The sequence below is a fragment of the Eptatretus burgeri genome, chromosome 2 (genome assembly GCF_056783735.1).
Source record: "Eptatretus burgeri isolate ZD-2024b chromosome 2, Ebu_testis_v1, whole genome shotgun sequence".
In the NCBI taxonomy this organism is placed as follows: Eukaryota; Metazoa; Chordata; class Myxini; order Myxiniformes; family Myxinidae; genus Eptatretus; species Eptatretus burgeri.
The window spans coordinates 100,714,609-100,742,167 of NC_140962.1; the positions used below are offsets into that span (position 1 = coordinate 100,714,609).

Below are 27,559 nucleotides of genomic sequence, written 5' to 3' on the forward strand. Positions count from 1 at the left end.
TCATCCAGTGCAATGCACTAGAACAGCACAAAATAATAACTAGTCTGCTGTAACATCACTTTCAGGCACAACTGGCACGGGATGTCAGTTACAGCCCCGTCCAGAACTGGCCAACCATCACTCGACAAACTTGGGGGGGGGGGGGGGTCACTGTCAGATTGTGCACGACACCCTTTCTGCAGCAAAATTACGATGCATTTAAAAACATTTATGATTTTTTTCCTTCTGTTAAAATCCCGACGAGGTGTGATTTTTGGGCCACCCTGTACATCTGTTGCACACCCATGACTGCTCACATTGTCAGAAGATTCAATATTAAACTGCATTAATCAATTCTCGCTCAAGACCTGATACCTCCTCTTGCGAATCCCGAACCCGATCAATTGACAGTCAGCATAACGTTTGAAGGTCATTTTATACTTAAACAAAAGACAAATAGAAATATTTTTTTTAATTTGCAAAACTGCATCATAGGATTCCAACACAAACATTCGTCAGTCACATTTGCAATTTTGTACAAAGTAAGCTTTATTTCCAAAAAACACAACAAACATTAATTAAGCTAAAATATGCCAAGTTCTATGACTTGGATAAGCTTATTACAGAATTAAATCATGGCTTTGCAAGCCATGCAAAGATCGAAGAACGAGGTTTTGGATGCATTTCACAACGTTGGGTGGGGGAAGGAAGAGAAGAAGGAGATCCAAAAGTGTGAGATCAACTAAAATTAAAGTCAGCAATTAGCACCCCACCTTACATCACATTTCAAATATTCAGCATGGAATTATCACGAAGCAGACATTTTCATGCCACGTTCACCTTTGACAAGACCTCAAAAATCCGTCTTCCTTTCAAAGCTCAATGAGCTTCGAGTCGCCATGGCTTACGACTGGGTCTGCAGCCAAATCGATCAGTGGCAAACTCAGGTCAATGAGTGGAGAGGTCAAATCAATGAGCTGTCGATCAAAATACACCAAAAATATATTTAAATTTTTTTTTTTTAAAGAATACACGTTTCCCATTAACAAACGGACGTAAACACCAACAGCATTGTTAACGGAACAATTTAAGGGGTTTTTTTTTTTTTTCCTTTCATTTCCAGATCAAATTAGAGGAAGTGAAATACCTCCTTTGAGATGCCAGGGTGAGGTGAGGCAGAGTTGTCATCCAAAGGTTTGTTCTCGCCGCATTGTACTCCACGTAATTGCCCCTCCTGTTCATGTGGGAGCATAACACGTGACTCATACTGTGGGGAAACCATTCGGGAGGAAAAATCTCCAAATTCAAACCATCAAGAGATGCAAGATCAAACAAGGTTGTGCCACTAACAAACAGTTACAATTTAAATCCAATGTTGACAGAAATGAAACACTTACCTCTACCTTTGGACTGCCCTCAAGACCCAGCATGACCAAAGGCTCGAGCTGGCATGCAGGTTTCAACTCAAGCATGGTCTGGGGCACTTCCAGAGTCAGTGGTGGAGTGGCCAGGTAGCTAAGGCCTTTTGCTTCTCCAATTATCGGAGAAACAACATTAACCAAACTTCTGCAAAAGGCAAAGCAACGAAAATATATATATATGAAATCAAAGTAAAACTACACACAGGACAAGTAAAACAGGTCATACATAATAGCATTAAGGTATACACACCCCTGAGCTGTCCAGCCTGGTTTTAAAGTGCAGGACAGCTATGTATATAAATAAATAAAGTCATCCTGGTGTTCCACAGTCAGGGTGAAGCATCAGTATGTGCACCATCCATCAGAACGATCTTAAACTGGGTGGCCCATTCACTTGCATTAGTTAAGGCGCTGTCACACCTTGACGTTTTAGCCAGCAATGGCAACGTATAAAAATGATTGTAAAACGTTGGCATACGCTGAAGTTTTGAGTTTTTTTTTCAAGTTTTGGTCGTATTCATAACGTGTTGGTCGTATGCATAACATTAGTAACGGGCACAGAACGTTTAGTTGTCTTATAGATAACTTGTATCAACAAATGCTTTGCCTGTTGTCGGCGTTCACAACCTATGCCCAACGATAGTTTAACTTAGGCATATCGCGCTGCACGTATCGCCGACGAACTCGTGGCTTTTTCTGTTATAAAGCTGCCGCACGCCGATTTAAATCATAACCACCTGAAAATTGGAAGTGTCAACATCACAGTCACACCTTGACGATTTAGCCAGCGTATGCAGACCTATGAAAAATGTGTCTAAAACACTGGCACACGTCGAATACGGTATGGATAAGTTAAGTTGTGTATACGTTAGGAGCACGTTGAAAAACAATGAAGTACGCAGTCATATTCCGTGGTACGTCTAGTACATCGTGAAATTTCAAGCATGCTGAAAATTTTACGACGTACGGCTCACAAGTTCCGCATACGCTGGCATAAGTTCTCAGCACGCTCCGCGATCGTTGACACACGTTACTTGTAAGTTACTCATAAGTCGAAACACGTCGAGGTAATGTTTAGCATACCCGAAACTTAATTTTTAACTTATGAGTAACGTATCTCAAACGCACATAGTCGTATGTAGACGAATTTGACGTCTTCCGGACGACCACAGAACTTACTGAACGTGGTTCTAACTTACATCTACCGTATAATGGCGATTTGGCAGCATTTAGGGGAATTGGTATATACAAATGGGCTTCACAAGAGGAACCCGTCAGTGTTCCAGACTCCATATTGAGTAGATGTCAATGTCAGTACTATCAGTAGTAGTAGTATCAGGTGAGCGTGTCAGTAGTAGTAGTAGGTGAGCATGATGGGGATGGTGTGGGTGATGATGGATCCTCGTTGCGTCCACGAATAGGAGACTACTTTGCACCATTGTTCGATGTTCTTTTCGGCTAATTTTTTTTTCTCATTCCCACGATGAACTATTTTATGTTTCAGTTTTTAAAGTATTCAAAACGACTTGGACAAATGCATAATGTACTAGTAATGAACACAGAACGCTTCGATAACTTAAAGAAAAGTTATACCAACGATTGATTCGCGTGTTTTAGGCGTCCACAACCACTGCCCAACGATAGTCTAACGTATGCATAGCGTGGCAGCGTATCGTCGACGATTACGTGAGGTTTTCTATTCATAGGCTGCAACTTCACTTTTAATAAATGCCTGTCACTCGCCTATTGTTTTTGGACGCTGGTGCTCGGCAATTGAAATTGTTTCCATTGAACGAGCTAAATCGCTTCCACAGCACTGCAGTCACGGCACCAACAGCAGCAGGCTCAGTGCCAGCCTCATGCCAGGCTCAAGCGGATCCCTGTAGAAGGTGTACTGCTTGGTTATCCTTCGACCCGCTCTGGCTCGTAGCTCGTCAAACATCGCTGGGGGCATTCGCAGGAAGTTGATGAAGGATGCATGGTCCTCGTTCCGGAGTTCCACCATGAGCTGGTCATATATGCCGTAATGGAGTCGCCTCCCGATCCATGGTCTGACCCAGTTCCTTCTCCTCCGTTCACGTCTTCTTCTCCCGGCTCTATTGGCACGCAACTGGTGAGTGTCAACTCGATGAGGTCATGTTGATGTTCGAGGACAGGTAGGTATTGTCGTCTCAGCCTTGCCGTATCCTCCATCTCTCGGAATGACATGGACATGTACTCACCACGAAGTCTAAAAAAAAAAAAGACGGGTTCCTCCTGGGAAGCCCCTTTTTATATACCAATTCCCCTAATCGCTGCCAATACGCCAGTATTCGGTATCTGTAAGTTAGAAACGCGTTCAGTAAGTTCTGTGGTCGTCCTGAAGACGTCAAATCCATCTACATACGTATTTGTGCGTAGGACATGCTTTACAATTAATTCCCAAGCACATTACTCATAGGTTATAAATAAGTCACGGGCACCCTAAACATTACTTTGACGTGTTTCGACGTATGAGGAACTTTCAAGTAACGTGTTGCGAAGTGTGAACAACGTTCGTGTAGCGTGCTTACAAAACGTTACTCATACGTTAGAAATAAGTTTCGGGTACGCTAAACATTACCTCGACGTGTTTGGACTTCTGAGTAACTTACAAGTAACGTGTGTTGACGCGTGTCAACGATCGCATAACGTGCCTACAACTTATGGCCAGCGTAGCGGAACATGCGAGTCATACGCCGGCATACGTCGTAAAATTTCAAGCATGCAAAAATTTGAGGACAACCCAAAAGTACAACGTTTGAAGCCAGCGTATTACGACGTATGGCAGTGTTTTTCAGCGTATACAAAACGCAACCATGACGTATTCGACGTGTGCCAGCGTTTTAGACAAATTTTTCATCAATCGGCATACGCTGGCTAAATCGTCAAGGTGTGACAGCGGCTTTAGCAAGCCGACAAGAGAATGCGAACCGCCAATGAAGTGAAGTGTGTCTGATATCAATTGTTAGCTCTTCAGAGCAGAAGAGGACCATCATACCTATGAACCAGCTCAAGCAATGGCAAGTGTGAATCAGCCATCAGAACAGGTATTGAAATAACTGATCAAATGTCCAGCCTGTCCTGGGCAGGCAACATGCAAAGGTTGTGGGGAAAAGTCAGGAGCAGATTAACGGGTTGTCTGGTTTTTATTTCTCACGATCTGAACCAATGGCTTGTGGGCAAATCCATGAATAGGTGGACATGGACAAAAACAAGCTCAAATGAGCTAAGATCCTCGTCCTCTTAATGATGACGTCATAAAAACGAATAAGACGTCATTGTGATTTATCAGGTTTGCCATAAATTATCTGTGCTAATGCCCGGCTTAATTCCCAAAAACAAAATTCAAACAGCTTGCCAAGTTTCAGAGATAATGGTATAGGCGATTTCCATTAGCAGCGATATTATGACGTCAACTTTTTTCTAGGAAGAATTTCCAAAATCGGAGATGGTTACTGCCTGCACGTGGGCTTTCTGCATATACATGGCAAGTTTCACGAAGATCTAATGAAAACTCTGGGTTGTGAAACAAAAAGTCAAAAAATAGGAATGACGTCATAAAAATGTATATGACGTCATAGTGATGCATCATATGTGTGGGAATTAATCTCTGCTAATGCCCTGATCGATTCCTGCAAACAGAATTCAAATAGCTTGCCGAGTTTTGGAGATAATTTATTAGGCGATTTCCATTAGTGGAGATATTTTTGACGTCATAACTCTTTTTTCTAGGAAGAATTTCCAAAATCAGAGATGGTTACTGCCTGCGCGTGGGCTTTCTGCATATACATGGCAAGTTTCACAAAGATCTGATGAAAACTCTGGGCTGTGAAAAAAAATAGGAATGACGTCATAGTGATGTATCATACGTGCGGTAATTAATCTCTGCTAATGCCCCGTTCAATTCCCGCAAACAGAATTCAAAAAGCTTGCCTAGTTTCGGAGATAATTTTTTAGACGATTTCCATTTGCGGAGATATTTTTGATGTCACAACTTTTTTTTCTCGGAGGAATTTTCAAAATCGGAGATGGTTACTGTCTGTGCAGCGTATTTTTACATATATACGCCAAGTTTCAGGAAGTTTCGATGAAAACTGTAGGCTGTGAAACAAAAAAGTCCACAAGAAGAAAATGAAGAACAACAACGTGAGTAAGACTTAGAGATCCTCCACGAGGATCTAAAAATTAATTTTACTGCAGAAAATATTTAACTGGTGCAGTAACATTATAAGACCTGAGAGCGACTAGAAATGACAAATTTGGTATCTGGTGCCTCTCATACGTTTTTATGTGGTCCTCACAAATAAGTGCCACTTAACTATCACAAACAGTGGATTTTCCTATATTTGAAAGCTCCTTGGAAACGACACAGACTGGCCTTCATTATGAAATTTTTTAACTTAGATTACAGTTAATGGATCAATTTACAAAGCTTTCAACTTTGAAGGAAAAGTCCCTATTACTTTTCTCAGCACATGGTTTCAAAGATAGCTCTGGCACACATGTAACGTCGGTCACAAAAAAAACAATTTATTTTGCTGCTGAGCCTTCCTTCATGATCTAGATGTGTCTTTCACAATTCTCTTACTGGAGGTTGAGTAACTCATTCATAGCAAACAAAACTCCAGTTCAACTATTTGAATTGACAGGGCAGGGACTGAAATCTGTAACGTCAGTCACATTTTGTAATGTCACACAGTTAATTCACACCTTAAACACTAGATGGCAGCACATACAAGTGCACATTTTGTGCAATAGATGGCAGTACAAAATATTACCCACAACCCCCTATACTTCCTGCATTGTTTTTGTACATGGTGTGTGAAAGTTTTTACCAGGTTTTTCAGTGACATACATCAGCTACATCTGAACTCGGTAGGTAAGAAATAGAATACAAAACAATTCCCTGTGAATTGTAGCATTAGAAAATAGACATGAAATGATAAGAAAGAATCAAAACAAGTAGATTTTACAGATAAATTTAAAGATAAAAGTGGATGGTCACATGGTGAGAAATTTGATTCATCTGATTACCATGTCAAATGATTTAAGAACTATTTAAGACGAGTCTACTTTGTTCTAAAATTGACATGAATACTATTTTATTGTAATTGCATGCTCCAGGGTTGCTACAGGTCAGGGAAAAGTCAGGGAATTTTGTTAAAAGTGCAAAAATGTTGATAAGCTGAAATGTCGGCACCAAGAAGTCATTATTAATATTTGCAATATAATTTTTTGTTTTCTTGTAAAATTACCTTGTTCTGGTGTTCAGTTAAATACGTGCATTTTTATGTAATAAATTGTGGGAAAGAACGGCTGAAAGTATGCTGAACATAAAAAGAAGAATGTTCAGTACCAGATGAAGAGCAGGTGCAAGAAGAAAGAGCGAGAATTAAGTCTCCTGAACAGTGACCAAAAGCTCATACAGGAGCACAGTCGTGAAGAAACCAGGAAGCGCGTAGCAAAGTGGCATGCATAGAGAAAAGAAGAGGCAAAAGACAAGGGCCCAGCTGCACTGACAGTGCCATTTGGGAGTGCACAGGCCTTCGGCAAAGCAATTTATCGTGCTAGACAGGCTCTGCGGCCAGCATTGCCATCAACACCACACAGTAAGAAAGCCGTCTGTCGTGAACTGCTCCGAAGGACATTTGACATAGATGATGAAAAACCATGCTCCAGTCCAAATTAGCCAGTGGGACATAAACCTCTGTCTAAGGAGACCATCGACAAGGTTGTTGAATTTTATGAGAGGGATGATATCAGCCGCCAAGCTCCAGGGAGAAAATATGCAGTCAATGTAAGAAATGAAGCTGGGGAAAAGGAAAAACGACAAGCCAGGCATTTGACCACCTCTGTGAAGGAAGCCTATGCTCTTTTCTGTGAAGAGTACCCAGAAACAAAAATTGGCAAAAGCAAATTTGCTGAGCTTAGAGCAAAGCATATGCTGTTGCTGAACAAACTGCCACACAATGTATGCATGTGCAGATACCATGAAAACTTCATTGGTGCAATAAATGCTCCACATAAGACTTGTCGTGACTTTCCACGATACACCTATGAAATTCCAGGGAAATTTGTGTGTGCTGAATCCACGGAGCAATGCTGGCTGAATAAGTGCTCTGAGTGCAAAGATGGCAAAGACTTTGCAATCTACTTTGAAAATCATGATGTTGCTGATGACAGTCACTTGGTACATCTGGAAGAATGATGAAAATGACAAACTATGCAAGGCAGTCGAGGAAGGCACTGTCAGTGGGTTAAGGGAATACATCTGCAGCATAACTCCACAATTTATGGAGCATTGTTACATTACACACCAGCAAGCGATGAGGTACACTAAAGAGAGGAAGGCTGCTATGTCAACACCCAATGATGAGTCAAAGACCCTGGACTACTCGGAGGATTACTCCTGCTCATACCAAGACGAAATACAGAGTGCTCACTGGAAACAACAAGTGACCCTGTTCAATGCTGCCCTTTGGCACTCTGGTGAACTCCACTCCATGGTAATAGCATCAGACAATTTGACGCATGCCAAAGAAACACTCGTGGCCTACATCAGTCGGATTCTTGATGAACTGCCATCAACAGTGACAACTGTGTCTCTTTGGTCTGACGGACCGGCTTCCCAGTTTAAAAACCGCTATGTTGCTGCTGGAATGCATGCACTAGAGCAATATCATGGCATTGAAATTCACTGGAATTTCTTTGCCACTTCACATGGTAACGGGCCAGTGGATGGGATCGGGGGATCCATGAAGAGAAAGGTGTGGACTGGTGTAAAGGCAAGGAAATTCCTGGTCACAAATGCTTCATCATTTGTAGAAGCTGCTTCAGCTAATGATGCATCAAAGGTAAAGGTGCTGGAAATAGCTGAAAGTGAAATCACTCAGAGAAATGAGTCTGAATCTTGCCCATGTGTTCAGCAATGCTCCTGCTATCCAAGGCATATCAGGAGCTCACTACCTGAAGATCAGTGGTGGCAGAGCAGTCTCCTACACAATGAGTAAAGATGCAGATAGTGCTGCAGATGAAGAGTCTGGCCAAAATGATGATCCTGATGTAGAAATGAAGGACTGGTGTCTCGTAGAATACGACAATGAACTGTTTCCTGGTGAGGTCATATCAAAGATTGGAGAGAATTATGAAGTGTCTGTCATAGTGAAGTCAGGTGGATACTGGAAATGGCCTGCAAAGGAAGACAAAATTTTCTACACCAAGGACACAATTAATAAGCGGCTGGAGGTACCAATTCCTGTCAACAGACGTGGATTATACAAATTCCCAGACTTTCCTACTTATGATGGTAACTACTGTCACCTGGACTCCAAGGACCTCTGGACTTGGAGAAAGTAGAAAATTCTGACAATCAGCCTTCATATGTAGTTTAGGTGAATTATGAATTGTTTACCAATTGTGGCATGCCATGTAATTTGTCCTGAAGTCAGCATACATGTTCATATCCTAGATTAGATGTTTCATTTTTTTATGTGTGCATCATGACATCCGAAGAACAATTTATCTGATTCATAGTGCATGATTGTTATTCACAATTAATATGTGTTCCACTCAAGCACACCGACATAGATTTGTGTACAAGTATGTTGCCATTTCGATGAGAATCAGCATTTAGAATAATAGAATTGTTGACAATTCAATTAATATTTGTGGTTCCTGAAAACTCCATACCATTTAGAACTCTTATCTTACCCTACATAGCCACCTGACAGCATAGATATGCAAGGTGTTGGCTCGAGGACTGTTAATTTTAAGTGGACAAATCGTAATGTCGGTTTCAGTAACGTCAGTCACACTATATTTATGTACATGACTGGAAAAATAAACAAGCTTTTTTGTTTGTTTTTATTATGTGTATTTTAGTGGGATATAGTCTTGTAATGGTATAAGCAACAATTTTCTACTTCCAGTAGTTTGAGGACAATTTTGAATCAAAGTTGACTGGATGTTTTCCATGACCATTTTTCGTAATGTCAGTCATGCTTCAAACTTCCACCTCAACACAAAAGAAGCACAGAGCTAACGATGAATTGACAATACCTCCATGTCAAGCAAGGGCCAAGTATAGCTCGCCACAAAAATTGCAGCTAAATAATAACATTGGCAGCTGTACAATTTTCTTTTTCACATAACCCTCAAATTCGTAATGTCAGTCACGATTGATTCGCCCTTATGATGATCAGAACTCAGGTTAAAATCCCGTATGTAGTATGTATGGTAGTTATCAATAAACCACTTATCTATCGAAAACTAAACTAAAAGGAGAAGTGGTGTGTGTCCATTATGCTTCATTCTGAAGGGTTCCTGCTGTTGCAGAATAAAAATTTAAAAAAAAAAGACCGTTTGAAAGCTAAATCTATTTACTCGCTAAGACAGCGAGTAATCGATTTAATTGGAACCAAAATGTGTCCATTTAGTCTTTCTTGTAAAATCCTATCTGTCTGATCGAAGTAGGGGCAGGACCTGGAGCCTAAATGTAGCAATTCCAACGGCACAACAGCAGGAGCCATTTGTACTTATAACTGTATGTGTGTGTGTGTATATATATATATATATATGTATATTGTTACAGTTGTGGAAATTCGCATTACACCATAAAGGGTCCTCAGGTGAGATATATCGGTAAGTTCATGTGTGATTAGCCCAAACCCGTTGCATAGAGGGAATATGTGCGATTCATCCGGGCTGCGATGCTTCGAGTTGGCCATTTTTCTTTCTCAATTGTTATTTTGAACCATTAAGCCACCAACAACTCAAACACCACCACCCTTGCCTCTTTACCTCCACAACTCCATCCCGCAAACGTCGCTTCACCGCCATTCCCAAACGACGCCTGCCAACCACCAAACCACCACAGCAAACCCCCCACCACCTTCGCCTCTCTCCTTCTACAACCATCGACCACACCACCAGTCAACACCAAACGTCATGCTGTCTAGGGCCCGTTCAGTAATTGATGCCGAACGCGTTGAGCCGCGGGTACGAATGCGTTCCTCTCAGGAAGAAATTTGGATCAGGAAGGCTTCACGCCCCCTTTTTCTCCGTCCAATGGGCGAGCGTCGGGCGGTATGGCCCCGCCTCCAAGCACGATGGATGTGAATTCCTCTCAGGAAGGAATTCGGATCAAAAGAGGTTCACGCCCCTTTTTGCCACGCCAATGGCTGAACAGAGGGTGGCGTGGCCCTGCCTCCAATCGCGTTTTGATCCTAAAATCTGCATACAGGCTCCTCGACCGGTCTATAAAGGCGAGAGCACAAGGCGACTCGGGAGAGTTCGGGTCGAGTGAAGACGGGAAGTTCGGGTCGAGTGAAGACTGAGGTCGTCGAAGTTGGAGTTGTGGTGTGGTGTCGTCTCGTCTCGTCGTGGAATCGACCCACCTTCGCTCTCACAAGCGACCAAGCCAGCCAGCCATTCCCCTCGCTCGACCCTGAACATCAACAATTCTCCACCCCCCCCCCCCAGCCCCGCATCCGCGCTGAGATCGTGCCGGTGGCCCCGTTTATTCCCCACCCTAACCGTTCTGCCGACCCAACCGTGCTGGCGCGGAGCATGCCGGAGAGGGCTCACCGACCACGCCAGGGGCACGGAGTCGGGGCGCAGCTGCGCGGACATTGCGGCTTGCCCGCCATCGCGTCACGAGGACGCGGGTAAGACATTGTCGGTCTCGTGGACCTGGCCGCTCATCCAGGTTCCGCGCATATTTGGTCTACGGACCCTGTCTACCTCCCTGCCTATGGGGAGGTCTTTTCTTTGCTTTTGAATGCATGATGTGGCGCCGAGTCCCGACAAGTATAATTGTTGTAAATAATTATAGTCGGTAGTAGTGCTTTTGCTTTTGTTGCATTTTGTCTTGACTGTTATACATGCATTACTGTATGGCTGTGAATACGTGCTTGTCTTTGTGTGTGTAATAAGGTGCTTGCTTGTTGAACTGTTTCCAGTCTCCTTGCGTCCTTTCCTTTGTTGAAAGTTCCATCTTGCATCACGTAAGGGATTGATAGTGGGTTTAAAACACCCGGTAAATAATCTGAACTGTCGAGGTCGACGATAACTCCGCTCGGTTATCCCTGCAGCACGGAACGGGCCGCTTAAGCGGTTCGTGTCTGAAGTCGACCTACGGTGAGGTACGATCGCCCGGTCGACCACTCGCGCAGGTACGAAGGTAGGTCAAATTTGGCCCCTATCCTGCGCGGGTGGGCAATTGGCACGATCGTGGTGAGGTTAAACCCCCACCCATGACTGGCTCCTGGCGGTAGTTCCCGGAGGGTCACGACTGAATTGTCCGTTCCGGTGGGCGAAGCGGCCGCTATTGGCTACACGCGGTCGTTCGCACGCCGGACGGGCCAGAATTCGCAACAATATATATGTGTATGTGTGTGTATGTGTGTTTCTCCAACCCCAAAACCATAAAAACTCACAGCCTGAAACATTGCATGCATACCAAGGGAACTCCAAGGAAGTGTTTTTTCTATTGTTTGGAGTATTACATTGAGTGAACAACAACAAATATTTTTTTTAGGAATGTTCCAAAATTAACCAGCTTCATTGAGCTTTTTGATTTAATGCATTCACTACTTGACATCATACACTGTCCCCCAGAGGGACTGCTTGTCCATAACATCTGCCAGATCTGTGTCCATATGTTCAGATGTTTCACGAGGTGCTCCACAGGGAATCAAAGCAAATCGGGTTAAAAAAAAAAAGGCGATTACTTTTGCACAGACCCCGAACTGATGTACCATGTGATGTATGCACAGACAAGTGGGTAACGTGGCAGATTATCTGCAATGTTTTTAATCACCAGTGAAATACTTGGCGATGTCTCAAGGGTTGTTCTTCTTCAAAGAGCAACTCTTTTGCAGATAAAGTAATTATTTGAATGAATTAATTTAATTTCTTTAACTGCTGCGGGTGCTGTGAAGACCAGCTTAAGTTAAAGGGATCCCATATGGTATGCAGCCACAGCCTGGCCAGCCGTTCCTAATCAAGCATTTAATTGGAGTGCTTGCTTGAGTGCTTAAGCCACTTGCTGAGTAGCCCACAGTGCATAGCATTACAGTTTGTGTCCTGATTGGGATGTACAGTCGGTAGTTGCTGCAAAGTAGAGGTACATGATTACAAAGGTTATATGGTTCCTCTTTGAGAGTTTCAAAGCAAAATATATTTGATGACTTGATTTTCAAGCAGTTTGCTGTATTAACGCGTTTTCAAAATTTGATGTAAAAAAAAAAAATCAAAAATTCGTTTTCCTGAAGTCTAAATAACCCGATCTTGATCAAGTGACCCAAACTGTATCCAAATACATGTCATTAATCACCCTTTATCTGCAGAGACAAATTGGTGCCCCATCACGGCCATTGCCACACAAACAAACAATGCAAGTGTCAACACAAGGGCTTAATTGCAAAGGCAGTTGGGAGTGGTGCTGAAAATGTAAATACCCAGACTTTTTGTGCATATTACCCAATGGGTGTACTGCACATCACACGCTCTGCACACAGATGGATCTCTACAGTGACAATGATGGGGCTTGACAGCCCTGTGCCACATCAGCACCAAGGCCAGGGTGGAGCAGAGACACGAATGTAAATGAGGTTCTACCTTCTGGGCAGAGTCAGCAATTTGCGCCCACCCACCCCAAGCCCCCATCAGCCTCACCATTGCAATAAAATCTCAGAGAAGACACAAAAGTTTCAACTCGTCGGTGTTTTCCTTTGGCACAAAGTTTAACACAAAAAGAAATGCGTTTAAAAACAAAGTTACAAATACATTGCAAAGTCAGCAATGCTGAGCAAGCAATACCTCATTGGAATTGGTAGATGCTGTGCATTGCCAACAGCAGGCAAAACAACCTTTCCAAGCAGAGATGCCGGTGATGTGGCAGCTGCTGAAGGCTGGCGAACCCCGGCCACCGGAGAAAGATTAACTTGTTCGGCACGTTGCGAAATACCAAGAGAGGACCGGCTCTTTGGGATGGTTACAGGGGTGCGGAGTTGACATGCAGGCTTCGACAATGCGTGCTGTGGGCCTATAGGGGTGCTGGTCCGGCGTGCAGACTTTATGGGCGTGCACGTGGATTTTGCAGGGTTACCCACAAGGACATTAGAAGGTTGACCTGGAGGCTTCACTGGCATTGTAGAAACATACTGCAGTCTGCAAGATGAATCGCCAATGTACTTGAATTACATTTCAGAAAATGGTGGAGAAAATAAATTTTTCAAACAAGGGTAAATACAACACATGGTCAAAATTAAAATTAATTCAACTGGCATGGCACATCAGGTTAAAAAAAAAATAAAAAAAATAAACCGATTCAAATAAAAAGGCCCAAGGATGAGCATACAAGTTCGAACAGATCAGCAAGATATTTGGGAGATCCAAGCAGGATACCTACGATTTATTGCCATGTGCAGAGAAGCATCTTGGGCGAAAGGTCTGCCGCTCGAGTGAGCCAGAAGCGCTGTTCGGTGCCACCTGCCGCCCTGTGACAAACTTTAATATTGCACAAGAGCATTCTTGCCTTCAATTGCAGCTTTTATTCAAAACTGTTCCAAATCCTTCGTCATGAGCACGGGAGAAAACAGAAAAGATAATGACAAAACCCACCTCGGAGTTTGCTTGGAGTGACTAAGCTGGAACTACGTGGCTCTTTCCCAACCGCCTTGTTTCCTATGCCCTTGGTACTTCCGACTGAGCCAAGGGGCACACCAAGATGAACAGCTGAAACCTTGCTCACCCGAGACATTCGAAATGATGAGCAGGCGAGACGACTTGTGCTAGATTTTAATTGAGGAATTTGAGGGGCACATCCTGCAAAAAAAAAAAAACCCAAAACAAACAAGGAATGAACGAATGACTAACCTGGCTGTAGTCGGGAAGATCGATATTTAAAAGTGAAGGCATCACCAAACGAGTACAACTGTGCAATAAGCAAGGCTCAGGACCTGACCAGGATAAGTAATGCCTTCAGTTTTTAATATTCAAAACATCAATTTGGAAATCATTGCAACCAGCAGAAAAAAAATATTAAAAGTTGCATTTCAGTGAGCTATTTTTTTTTTTTGGAGGGGAGGGGCGGGACACACAAACCTTTCTGAAGCTTGGCAAAGGGAGAAGGATGCTGCGCAGAGTCAAATGAAGAGCTGGATGAGCTGGAAGAGCCAGAAGACGAGTTCCCAAAACGACAGCTTGGTACAGGTTGTTGCAGTTCAGATGGTTTCCGCAATGACACCTTTAAAAATAAATAAATAAATAAAAACATCAATAAAAATCCCAAAGAAACACCACACAATTTCACTCACCGTTCAAACAATTTATATGACAAGGACAAGACGTATTCTTGATTCAATGTCCCGGTTTAGGATAGGTACACCGTATCCCTGCGTGTCGCAAGAGGTGACTAAAGGGTTGATGTCAGGAGGGGCATCTGGCCATGAAAAAAAAAAAAAAATAAATAAAAATAAAAATAAAAATAAAAAACATTGCCTCAAAAAGGGAACCATGAAAGAAGATAATCAAGGAACTGTTTTGAATACAAGTGGTTTAAGAGAAAGATTCGCATTTTCACCGACAAGGATAGCCCCTGCCCCCGCAGGAAAAAAAATAATGGCTTTAAAATGTTTGTGTGGGTGTGTGTATTCTTGATTCAATTTAACAGGCCCCAGGTTTGGTACAAGCTTTTGTTGTTTTTTTTGTTCAAAACAAGTCGACCATCAAGACCATTGTACTTCATGTTTATGACCATACACACTTCGTTTCACTATTTCGATCTGATGAATGCAAGCTGCGATTACGAAGGTGCAATAGGGAGAGTGATGTCTATCATACTGCCTGCCAGTCGGTGTTAAGGCGTGGCTAAAATCGCAGGCGGGATGAACAGTCAGGGCTGCACATGCAGCTTTGGCGATACGACAGTGTGACACACTGTCCCGTTATGAGGAACCAGAATAATTATCTTCTTTAAAAAAAAAAAATGAAGTTACAATGGATTGCACTTTTGCCAGCCAATCCCATTTGCACCAATCGATTTTGCCGACGATTGATGCAACAAACAGGGAAATGTAGAATCTTGTCAAACTCCGTTTTGGAAGAAGAAGAAAAACAAGGACAAATGTGTCCAATAGCCGCATCATAAAGGTTTTGTCTTCACCAGAAGAAGAACAACAACAATGTGGAGCTCTCTTCGAGCCAGCATTCGCAATACAAAATTAAAAAATATATATAAATATATAAATAAAGGTTTTGTCTTCACCAGAAGAACAACAACAACGTGGAGCTCTCCGAGAGCCAGCGTTCGCTACGCGAGACTTGGCTAAAAATTGAAAATGAGATGCCGTAGTATTGTTAAAACCAAGTGTGGATAAACAGACTGGCTTCGCGAGTATGGTGAAATGAAAACTACAGATCAAACCTGATATATGTCAAGGGTCAAGAGTAAAATGCAAATCTCCATTTGGAATTTTTGGTCGATGCCAAGGTGGTCGTGGCATTGCGCCCGAAACACTACAAAGTGCCATTTTATCATTTCCTTTTGTGGTGGGGGAAGGAGAAGGATGAACGGGGAGATGCTACCTCTGCACCCCACCAAAGGCCGAACTCTGATGCAGCAAGCACCTCCCAAACTGCAACCACTTCTCTTCCAATGGATCGAAAAGGAAATCGTACTCGATTGAAACGGCAAATATATGCATCGATAATAATAATTGCCAGAAGATACCCACGAAAATTCCGCATAATGCAAGATGTGACTCCTCAACTATTCCCCCACCCCATAGCCTCAATCTCCCTCTTCCAACTCTGTCCCCTATATTAAGAACAATATCAAAAGTAAACAAGAAAAAGAGCAATCAGAGATTGCAGACCCTCACCAGGATTTTTGTGTGGCGTTTGTGTACTGGTGTGTTACGTAATTAGAGACATAACCAGAACTGCCACTTTATAACTGCTGGCAGCGATGACCGGGTACCAAGACATCTTGCTTTGATCGGACACCTCACCCTGACCCATGACGTTTATTATTATTATTATTCAATTGAATTCAGAATGGGATTAAAATGAATTCAAATCAAATGGAAATCCAAATGGAAGTCCAAATGAGTATGGTTCTGCATTGGAATCATCAGAAGGAACCCAAACAAGTAAAAAGCAAAGATTAAGTCATCAGGAGGAACCTGGATAGCATTTCACATTTTTGCTGCTACTCCCCAACCTTCAAACCCATCCAGGTCGAGCCAAGTGAGCCCGATTCAAAAATAAATGATTTTTTTTTAAGTACCCAGATTGAAAAAAAAAAAAAATTAAATTCTAGCTGTCAGACCATGTATCAAATAAGGTATCCAAAAAAAAATAAAAATTGCCTGAAGGACAGACAGAGACAGACAAAACAAGGCTTTTAGTATACAAGATGACTATAAAATATTTAAATTGGGATCAACCGGGCGTAGTGGCGTGCGCCTGTAATCCGGCTACTCTGAGGCTTGGGTTGGGGGATCGCTTGAGGACGGGAGCTCTGTGCTGGGCCGCGCTACGAGAGGGTGTAGGGCAGCCCGGAATCATGGCGAAACCCAATCCTTATCCCTGTGTCGTAAGAGGCGACCAGGGTTGCGTCAGGAAGGGCATCCGGCGTAAAACCTGTGCCAAATCAGTATGCGGATCATAACGGATGATCCGCTGTGGCGACCCCTAACGGGAGCAGCCAAAAGACGAACAACAACATTTAAATTGGGATCAACTCATCCCCCCCCCTTTCCCCACAATCCTTGGCTTTAGGTCCACAACCAAATAATTTCAGTTCCCACACTTGCCTTGCTCTTTCCCAACCGTGGAATGCCAGATACATTCGCATACTTGTAGACTCGAGTTTCTTGTGGTGGATGAAGTGAACTTGCTGGAAGCAGCTTTTCTTCACAAGCTTCCTTGCTTTCACTTTTTTCCTTCAAAAGAAAAAAATATATATATATTAAAAAGGGATGAAGGGGGAAGGTTTGAAAAGGCATCATTCCATCAATGAACTCACTTTATTTGGACAAATAGGGTCTTGGCAATCATTCTAAAAATCGGTCACAGAGGTGTCTCCCTCCCTTGATAATAAAAATGTTATCCAATAATTAATCAAGTGGTTCAAATTATCCTATTCACATCCGATCCCATGGTGTTACAGCTAGTCTGTCTCTTCCAGCAACTTCCGAACTGGTCCTGGCCGGATCTGTAGCGTATCGACCAAAAAAAAAATATATATATATCTGACCACAATAGATTTTGTACCGAGCAAAACCCACTTCTCCAAAACTGCAGGATCACCATGGTCTATGCTCCTGCTAAAGTGATCTTTGGAGTTTAGTTCTAACATGAGCGAGTATCCAAGTCATCCAAGCTGGATGATACGAGTATATTCATGTCGATAACCTACATCCCAATCAGAAAAAAAAAATATATATATATATATATATATATATATATATATATATATATATATATATATATATATATATATATATATATATATATATATAATTACCTCTTTTATAAGCACAGCAGTGTCGTGGGGGTTGCATTTCTGAAATGACCATTCATGTGCAGCAAATCATGACGTACAAAGAAAGATAAATGAATTACATTTCGACGTATAAAGATTTTAGCACACAATAAAATATCTCACTACAAATGGGGAGATGCACGCAAGGCAACAAAATAAACAAACAAAATGAACATTCAACAACAAACAAACAATTTAAAGCAACAGCTGTAGCATTGTCAAAGTGGTAGCTTTTATCAGTCGTACCTGATCATCGCCATTTGATTCCTGTGCTGAACACCTGTTGTCAGATCCAACACGTTTTTGACCTCCTGCTGCAGTATTCGATACATCAGCATTTTCCGTCCCTTCAGGCTCTCCACAAGCCAAATTTACTCCCAAACCTTGCACCTGAGGAATATCCATCACACTTGCATTTCCACAACTGTGTGGCAACAGCATTCCAGGCCCCACCAGGAAGGTCTCACGCCGGGGGGAAGATACACCGGCTGGAGATTCAGTCTTCAGCATTTTGAGCTTGCATGACCAGTCGGTGGCAAATTTCTCCACCACTGGCACAACACTCAGTGAAGCATCTGGCTGTTGCGGTGACGTCGACTCGGACTTCAGTTTCACTGCCAGTTGTCGAGCTTCCTTGCAGATGCGAGCCATGCCGTGTTCGGAAATTTCATTCTGTGGCAGTCGAGTTCCTGGCGTTCCTGACAAATGGGTCAATGTGCCACATTCTCCTTGAGTTTCTTGTTCACCTCCACAGGGCAAAAGGCCTCGATTTGCCATTGCAGTACGTTCGCGATGACCGACAGGACCGAAAAACACTTCATCATCGTCATTTGTTTCTTCTTCATCAGTTCCAGAATGGCTGCGGTGGTTGAGGTAGCGGGAAGTTGGGAAGTTGGGAAGGGTGGACAAAAATTCTCAGAAGGCTGTGCTTTGAGACAACAGGGTATTCAACATGTATAAACAAGCAAAAAATACCTCTGGATAAATAATCACATCCACAAGGCAGGGTTCTTCACGAGTAATAATACAAGGTCCATACTTTTGAGGGACTTCAGGATGCATCATTGCAAGTCTCGGAAAGTTAAGGCTTGAACCATTCTGCACAGTGCGGCACTCAGTCACAGGAATTTAAAATTTCAGGATGCCGGCAACAACTCGCCCTCACTTCAAGAAAGCCACTGTGGGATATTTAACGTCCAACAACAAGGGCAATAAAAACTAGGCTTCCGGTTTAACGACGCAGATATTGATGGATAGACCTGTAGGCGAAACACCATGGTGCCAGTTTATAGCCAGGTCAACAATTGAACCCAGGCTCGAGAGCCCAAAGGCAAATGTGCAAAACACAGAATTATCCTGGAACCCTGTTAAAATAACGATGAAGCACTGGCAGGAAGAGCAAGGAAACTGGTTACAAATTATAGTACGAGCAGGAGGAGAAATAAAAACAAACAACACGCACCAAGACGGAGCATTTAACAATGCAGTGTTGCCAGGGTATACAAGATCACAAATATCTGAGACAGACTGTCACGAAAATATTTAATGTTCCTTTGGGAACGTGCAAGACCAATCCAATCCCACATCCAGATGCCACAAAAAAAAAAACACATGGGTAATGGTTTGTATCTAGAAAAAGTTAAACTGTCCATTCAATATTAATCAAACTCGAGTTCACAGAACACCTTACCGTGAGCAGTCTTAAGAAAAAGGGGCATGGGAAGGGTCTTTTCAACTGTTGCGTTGTGTTTTGCACTAAACAAAAAGTGTTAGGTGCCTCCATATTTGCCTGAATGCTGAATCTCACAGTTTCTCTACACTCATAGATAGCACGAGACAGAATAAATGGAAGGATTATGAAAGTGTGAAGAAGGTGATTTGTGTTCTTCAAAGTTCAAGTATACAATACAAATGAAATAAAATAAAGGTTTAAAAGGCCATCGTTGATGCACGTTGTGATATTCGTTTGTGTCTGTGTCTGTGTCTGTCCCGAGCATAGCTCCGTGGGTTTTGATCCAATCCTGATAAAATTTTGGTGGGAGGTTTATATCGTGATCTCGTTGTGTTTTCCTAAGAATGGGCGTAGTGCGCCCATTATGGGTGGAGCCACGCCCAAAAAAACATGTGTTTTAATGGAGTCGCCGATTTCAATTTGCATCTTCTCCTAGAGGGTTTGTCGAATCTGACAGGGGTTTCGGTATTTGGTTAGCCCAATGGCACCTGCATAGCCCGACGGAGCTCGATTTTTCATTTTCGTCACAAGGTCACGAACTAAGAAAATTGCAAATTTTGACATAAAAATCCTTCTACCGCCCAAACTTTGAGAGCTAGGATGAAAATATTTTTTATGCATAATCTTGAGGTCATTCCCCACCAAGTCTCCAAACCATTTTGCTCCAACTCGAACAGCTTGCCCGTGACACCCCTTTCAAGTTTGTTTTTACGCTGATTTCATCAAAGTATGGATAATCCGAGGAGTGCGAAATGGCATATAGCCTATATGACGTTATATTGTTCCTTGAATGTTCCAGAGGAAGTTTTGCACCAAAGGTCATTATCTTTGACCTTTAAAGTTCACAAAGGTCAAATTTTCAAAGTTGTGAGAATCGAACCGGGTTTTCGACCTTCTTCGACGAACTAACTCCATTAAGCTACAGCAAGTATCCTGTTTCCTTATTTTAATGTCCACAACATCGTTTTGTGACCTTTAAAGGTTATGCAAAGGTCAAATTTTTAAAGTTGTTGAACGAAACCGGATTTGCAACATTTTGCAGCTAATAACCTGTCACTCGTACCACATCATGTTGATCATTTTTATAACTTGGTCAAACATTATCACATTGTCTCATCCTTGACTTCTGAAACAATCTACATCGTCAAATACCGCTCGTGAACCACCGTAGTCTTCAGACTTGTTTATTTTATTCTTAATAAATTATTTGTCGATTTCCAACCTGTCCGTGTTTGTCCTTTTCTTCTATTGTTCTAGCATTGTTCGAACCGAGATAGACTGGGAGGTAATTACCACAGATTTGAGCAAAAATCGTCGGCACGCACCAGCTGTTAAAACGCTCGGCCGCTCTAATTAAAATCTAATCAGACAACATTGGTGCTTTGCCGAGGGTGCGCTCCCTGCTCAGGTAACCACGTGACCTCTAGTTAAACGGAATAATTAGACGGCGGACACCAGAACTTGTGGTTAACTGGGTGGCGTTCGTGGTTTTAAAACAACCCACCGTACAACAACGTTAATTATAAGCGGTGGCCCCAGGTCCGGCTCTACCGAGGACAACCGGGGATTAGTCCCCCTGAGTGACAAGCTGGTGTCTCGGTACCCGTGGCCACAATAATATATATTTCAATTGTAACGCGTTTAATTTTGGGTGCCGTCGTAATCTTCCTCGATATTGTCTCCAAGACCAACCCCCCCCCCCCTTTCCCCATGATTTTCCACAATTGCAGTTTTAACAATCACGGCATTTTTCAGGAACCAAACCCCAACAACATTGGAGGGTATACTGTTTTGCAAGATACCTCAAAAAATTATGCACAGATTCAGACAAAACTTGGACAGATTGGGTGCGTGGGAAGGATGAATCGATTCGATCTTTGTGAAGATCCAAATGTAGATACGAGAATTTTTCATTTTTGCGCGATTCTTCATCATTAAGAGGTGGTTCAGAATAATCATCAGCATTTTGAACCTCAGAAAGTCATCCGTCATTTGTGCCAAGATTATATATAAATAAACCATGATATTTCAAAAAGTTGTGGACAATTTGTGACAAAACTAGGTGAATGAGTTGGTTAGGTGACAAGAACAAGCCAAGTTGATTCTGGTATACTGTAGGTCTGGATCTATCAGTGGGATACAAAACGTAAACTGTTTAGCCTGGTGGAGGTATGCACTCCACCGAGTGACGTTCTAGTTTGTGCCCATTTATGACGTCCCTAAGAACAGCAAGTTTCATGTTTGGAATGATTTTCAATTTTGTTTGACTGCCAGACACAGATGCAGTAAAAAGAATTTAAAATTTTTTTTTTTTTTTTAACAAACAAAAAAAAAAAAATGACCTTCTTCTGCACAAAGAGCGATCGGGATGAGATTCCGTACATTTTGCCAATTTCAGAGCCAAAGGACTGCTAAACTACAGGTTCACGTTCTGATTTGTGTTCTAGTGTTCAAAATAGTATTAAATTGAAATCAAGCATTTATTCGATCATACACTGAAATCTGTGGAAGCACAGAGAGGACATAACCATTGGCTGAACCCAGCTTTTTGATTCACGCACACAGGGTAACTATCACGATACCAGTCACATCAAGGAATCATGATAAAGGAGGAGAGATGAGAAAAGTATAGCCGTTTACAACACATTCACAGGTTTAAATCAGAACCATACCTTTCTGGTGACAAAGCAAAATCAAAGTCAAACTTCTCATCGGCGATACATGAAACCTCTGCAAAGAAATGCCCAAACATATCAAAAGAGAATTCAAAATACAGGAATACTTCAATTTACGTCAAGGATGCATTCTTGAATAGAGAGACTGAAATCAAATCAATTTTTCCCACAAAAAACACAATAATGGAATAAGGCCGAGTGGGGGGGGGAACGTCATCATTTTCACCTGCAATAACATGTCAGGTCAGGTATGGGAGCATGCGCCGAAGCAGTGCGTCGCTGCGTCCACTTTCCGCCGCATACTCCAGAGGTCTCTGTCTAGCAATCCCCCAGGCAGATGGCTGGTCCATCCCCATCTCCTGAAGATGCTGATCAACCTGCTGCGACCACAAGGCATGTGGTCAGCCCATTGGCCTCCTCCACTCACAAGGCTCCCTCACCAAGAGAATCTGGTGAGCAGGATCAGCATGTCTATAACGAGCTGAGCCACATGTCTACACAGCCGCAACGGGGAAAACGAGCCACATGTCCATAAAGCCGCAACTGACACGCACGGACTATGCAGGTAACAAATCTCATTTGAGTCTCTCTCAGCAACCGATCGTTGGGCACAACGTCCGACCAGCGATAGCCAAGGATTCTCCGAAGAGACATGTTATCAAAGGAATCAAGTCTCCCTCTCAGAGCCCTGGTCAGAGTTAAAGTCTCACATCCGTAGAGCAAGACTGGAGGCACCAAGGACCTGAAGACTTGGACTTTTGTCCTCCCGCACAAGTACCGGCAGCGCCACACCCCATGATCCAGTGAATCCATGACTCCCCAGCCCCGACCCAGACGTCTATTGACCTCGGGCTCACAGCCAGCAGAGACATAAAAGATAAGTGAATTTCTCCATGACCTCAACATCCTCGCCACAAAGAGATACAGACAAGAAAGCAGCATCTAAGATGTCATTGAAAGCCTGGATCTTACTTTTGACCCCGGAAACCTGTAATCGTAGCGGCTCAGACTCCTCCTGAGGGACATCTGGAGTGTCCGCAAAAATGACTGCATCATCTGCAAAATCAAGGTCAGAGATTTTGACATTCCCAAACTATGCAACGCAGCTTGATCTCTCCGACATCCTCCCCAGAATCCAGTCCATACAAGTGCTGAAAAGTGTGGGGGGCAGTGCACACCCCTGATGAGCTCCAATAACAACTGTAAATAAGTCAGAAATGGTATCACCACATCTCACAGCACTCTCAGTACCAGAGTAGAGTTCAGACATCAGATCGATCAGTTTCGGTGGCACCCCACGAAGACCAGGAATCCTCCAGAGGACATCCCGATTCACTGAATCAAATGCTTTACAGAGATCAACATAGGCTGCAAGCAGCCCCTGCCGAAACTCTCGCCTGCGTTTGGTGAGGACCCGAAGAGAAAGGATACGGTCAATCGTTGACCTCTTTGGTGTAAAGCCTGACTGCTCTGGATGCTGGTGCTCAAGCAGATGGTGGCGAACCCTATCAAGAATTATCCGAGCAAAGACCTTGCCCGGAACTGACAGCAGCATCACCCCTCGGTAGTTGTTGCAATCCTGGTGATCACCCTTCCCTTTCCAGAGAGGGTCAACAAGGCCCCTCTTCCAGTGAGTTAGGATGATGCCTGTGTTCCAGGCAGAGCACAGAACTGCATGCAATGACATGAGTACAGCATTTCCACCAGCCTTGAGAAGTTAAGCGTGGGTGCCACAGATACCAGGAACCCCATTTAAACTGGTTCACCGCAGCCTGTGTTTCCATAAACAAAAGTGGATCACAGTTGATTGGAGAGTCAGCAGGAGGGATAACAACACCCCTGACATCCAACCCGACAACTGGTGGATCAGCATAATGCAGCTGCTCAAAGTAAGTGGCCCAGCGGGCCTTCACTTCGGACTCCTGTCAATAGCCCAACACCCTCCGCTCCAACTGCAGTACACCGAGGGACGTGCTTGGAAAAACGCAATGCGTGAATATTCCCCTGGAAGCAGGACGAGAATCACTTGACCAGATGTGGTATTCTACCCCCCTCACAGATTCCTCGTACATAGGCCTCCTTGTCCACCCTTAGTGCACGTACAGTTTAGCACCTCAACTCCCTGAACAGCTCAGCTCTGCCATTCAGCCTGGCCCTGCGATTGGTTAATGGTACCCTTGAGAGACAAAATTCTTCATAGTCATATGATGAGTTCCAAGACATCTACAGGCAACATCAAGGACGGTGGTCTTCAAGGCACTCCACAACTCTTCAGGATCCGCCAAAGCACCCAGACCCCCCAAATCTCCACTGAGCCTGTTTGCATACTCCTGAGCTACCCTCTCATCCTTGAGCTTGCCTACATCCAGCCAATGCTGGGATGGTACTATTCTCCAAGATTTAAGCTGCAATTTCAGAGTTGCGACAAGAAGCCTGTGGTGCCCCACTATTCAGATTCATTAAATGGCACCATTTTCCAGAAACGTATGCAGTGGATCGGAGAGCGGTGGGAGGAGGGGGTGGGGTGTGGATCGGGGAGTGGTGGGAGGAGGGGGGTGTGGATCGGAGAGCGGTGGGAGGAGGGGGGGTGTGGATCGGAGGGGGTGTGGATCAGAGAGCGGTGGGAGGAGGGGGGTGTGGATCGGAGGGGGGTGTGGATCAGAGAGCGGTGGGAGGAGCTGGGGGTGTGGCTCGGAGAGCGGTGGGAGGAGCTGGGGGTGTGGCTCGGAGAGCGGTGGGAGGAGCTGGGGGTGTGGCTCGGAGAGCGGTGGGAGGAGCTGGGGGTGTGGCTCGGAGAGCGGTGGGAGGAGCTGGCGCTGTGGCTCGGAGAGCGGTGGGAGGAGCTGGGGGTGTGGCTCGGAGAGCGGTGGGAGGAGCTGGGGGTGTGGCTCGGAGAGCGGTGGGAGGAGCTGGGGGTGTGGCTCGGAGAGCGGTGGGAGGAGCTGGGGGTGTGGCTCGGAGAGCGGTGGGAGGAGCTGGGGGTGTGGCTCGGAGAGCGGTGGGAGGAGCTGGGGGTGTGGCTCGGAGAGCGGTGGGAGGAGCTGGGGGTGTGGCTCGGAGAGCGGTGGGAGGAGCTGGGGGTGTGGCTCGGAGAGCGGTGGGAGGAGCTGGGGGTGTGGCTCGGAGAGCGGTGGGAGGAGCTGGGGGTGTGGCTCGGAGAGCGGTGGGAGGAGCTGGGGGTGTGGCTCGGAGAGCGGTGGGAGGAGCTGGGGGTGTGGCTCGGAGAGCGGTGGGAGGAGCTGGGGGTGTGGCTCGGAGAGCGGTGGGAGGAGGGGGTGTGGCTCGGAGAGCGGTGGGAGGAGGGGGTGTGGCTCGGAGAGCGGTGGGAGGAGGGGGTGTGGCTCGGAGAGCGGTGGGAGGAGGGGGTGTGGCTCGGAGAGCGGTGGGAGGAGGGGGTGTGGCTCGGAGAGCGGTGGGAGGAGGGGGGTGTGGCTCGGAGAGCGGTGGGATGTGGATCGGAGAGCGGTGGGAGGAGGGGGGTGTGTGGATCGGAGAGCGGTGGGATGTGGATCGGACAGCGGTGGGAGGAGGGGGTGTGTGGATCGGAGAGCGGTGGGAGGAGGGGGTGTGGATCGGAGAGCGGGGGTAGGGGGGGATAGGAGAGAGGATGACAACAAGCTTCTCTCAATTCCTGGTGGATCCATCAGCATAAAACGTACTGTTGAACGACAACATTTGCTGGAGATAAATTCCTGAAAAATGGCGCGAATGTCGAATCCACAGATGTCGGGGCATTGGTTCAATGAGGGAAAGAGGGATAGGTTCCTGATTCATAAGGTAAAATCAAAAATCCAGTGAAAAACCGCAAAAAAAAAAAAAAAAAAAAAAACTAATGTAGAAGCAGGTCACATTTTACGAGCCGCGAATACACGGTGTACGTGAATAGTGGATCCGCGGTGTGTGCGAGTAGTGGATCCGCGGTGTGCGCGAGTAGTGGACCCGCGAATGTCAGAGTCCGACTGTATCACGTACTGAGTGTGCAGGAAGGTGCATACACACTCAGAATGACAAAATGGAATTCGAAATGTCATCGAACGAGGAGGAATGGCTCCCAATGATTGGATACATACCGACACATCATCATGAAGAGTGTAAACTGTAAAACCACACTATACCATACCTGGCAAGTTTAATGAGTTTGTCAAATCGGATAAGGCAGTCATCATCTTCCCTGCAGAATCACAGACAGACACAGTTAGAGGTCTAAAATATAAAACTCACATTTCACAGAGTTCTTAGCACGAGCCAAAACTAACTAACTAGCAATAAAACATCAACGAGGCAAATTATAACACACCTTCTCGGGTCGGCCGAGGATGTTCTTCGTTGCAAGTCTTTCACGAACCTGCCGGTCAGGACTGATGTTCGACTCGATGACAGTTGTAATTTGTTGAGGGTGCGGGCAATAACTCGCCTTCTCTACGTGTGGAACACTACTACTACTACTACTACTACTACTACTACTACTACTACTACTACCACACCACCACCTGCTGGACCCTTTTACACTTCGTTACCTTTGGATGGGGGGAACGTGAGGTTAAGGAATTTTTTTTGGCGATGATGCCGGAGATAGCTCGCCGACTTCGTGAAGGACACTGTGGGATGTTTATCGTCCACCAACGAATGCTGGCAGACGAGATGCCCGGCTTAACGTCCATCCGATGCATCAATGCGAGAGTTTATCATCGTGTCGGGATTTCAAACACCAACACCCGAGAGGTGAAAGGTAATTTTTCTCTGCACCACATCCTGTCAAGACCTTTTACTCATTCGCAAAGAGGTGAAATAAGAATACTTCACAAAACACAAACAAGGATTTCCACCGAATATCGATATTATATTATATTATATTATATATTATATTTACACCCTCAGGACACAACGTGCACATACCTTCTCGCAACAACTCCATCGTGAACTCACAACAACACCGACTTGCTTCACACAGGACGATTTATTCATAAATTTAAACCTTTTTATTATCGTTTTTTTAATATACACCAATCACCATGAAGCTCGCGCAAGTCCACCTCCAACAGCAGATTTAAATTCGCGTCCGTTGACTCGATCTCTTCCCTGATTGGCCAACGTAAAAAAAAAAAAATTCTCTGATCGTATTACGTCCTTTAAAACGATCAATACGAAAATAACTTACATACATTTCGCCTATAAAATG

General features: G+C 44.3%; 1 protein-coding gene across 2 annotated transcripts; it reads right to left on the reverse strand.

The window, feature by feature from the left end:
• Nucleotides 1-503: 503 nt before the first annotated feature.
• Nucleotides 504-27,476, reverse strand: GTSE1 (G2 and S-phase expressed 1). 2 transcript variants are annotated; one of them, XM_085870478.1, is made up of 12 exons: nucleotides 27,277-27,476; nucleotides 26,501-26,551; nucleotides 22,378-22,435; nucleotides 18,220-18,832; nucleotides 17,243-17,371; nucleotides 14,529-14,670; nucleotides 14,046-14,249; nucleotides 13,834-13,921; nucleotides 13,242-13,592; nucleotides 1,377-1,545; nucleotides 1,127-1,213; nucleotides 504-956 (listed from the first exon to the last, which is right to left on the reverse strand). In XM_085870478.1, the coding sequence occupies exons 1-12, from the start codon at nucleotides 27,293-27,295 to the stop codon at nucleotides 852-854; spliced, it is 2,016 nt and encodes a 671-aa protein (XP_085726604.1). In that variant the 5' UTR covers nucleotides 27,296-27,476; the 3' UTR covers nucleotides 504-851. The 2 variants fall into 2 exon arrangements, with proteins under 2 accessions (XP_085726604.1, XP_085726603.1); XM_085870477.1 differs by having other exon boundaries at nucleotides 1,127-1,246.
• Nucleotides 27,477-27,559: the final 83 nt, after the last annotated feature.

Coding starts and splice junctions, on each gene's coding strand:
- GTSE1 (XM_085870477.1), bottom strand. Junction 14,671..17,242: donor CACGGTTGGGAAAGAGCAAG/GCAAGTGTGGGA, acceptor TTATTTTTAAAG/GTGTCATTGCGGAAACCATC. Junction 1,247..1,376: donor AGGGCAGTCCAAAGGTAGAG/GTAAGTGTTTCA, acceptor GTTTCCCCACAG/TATGAGTCACGTGTTATGCT.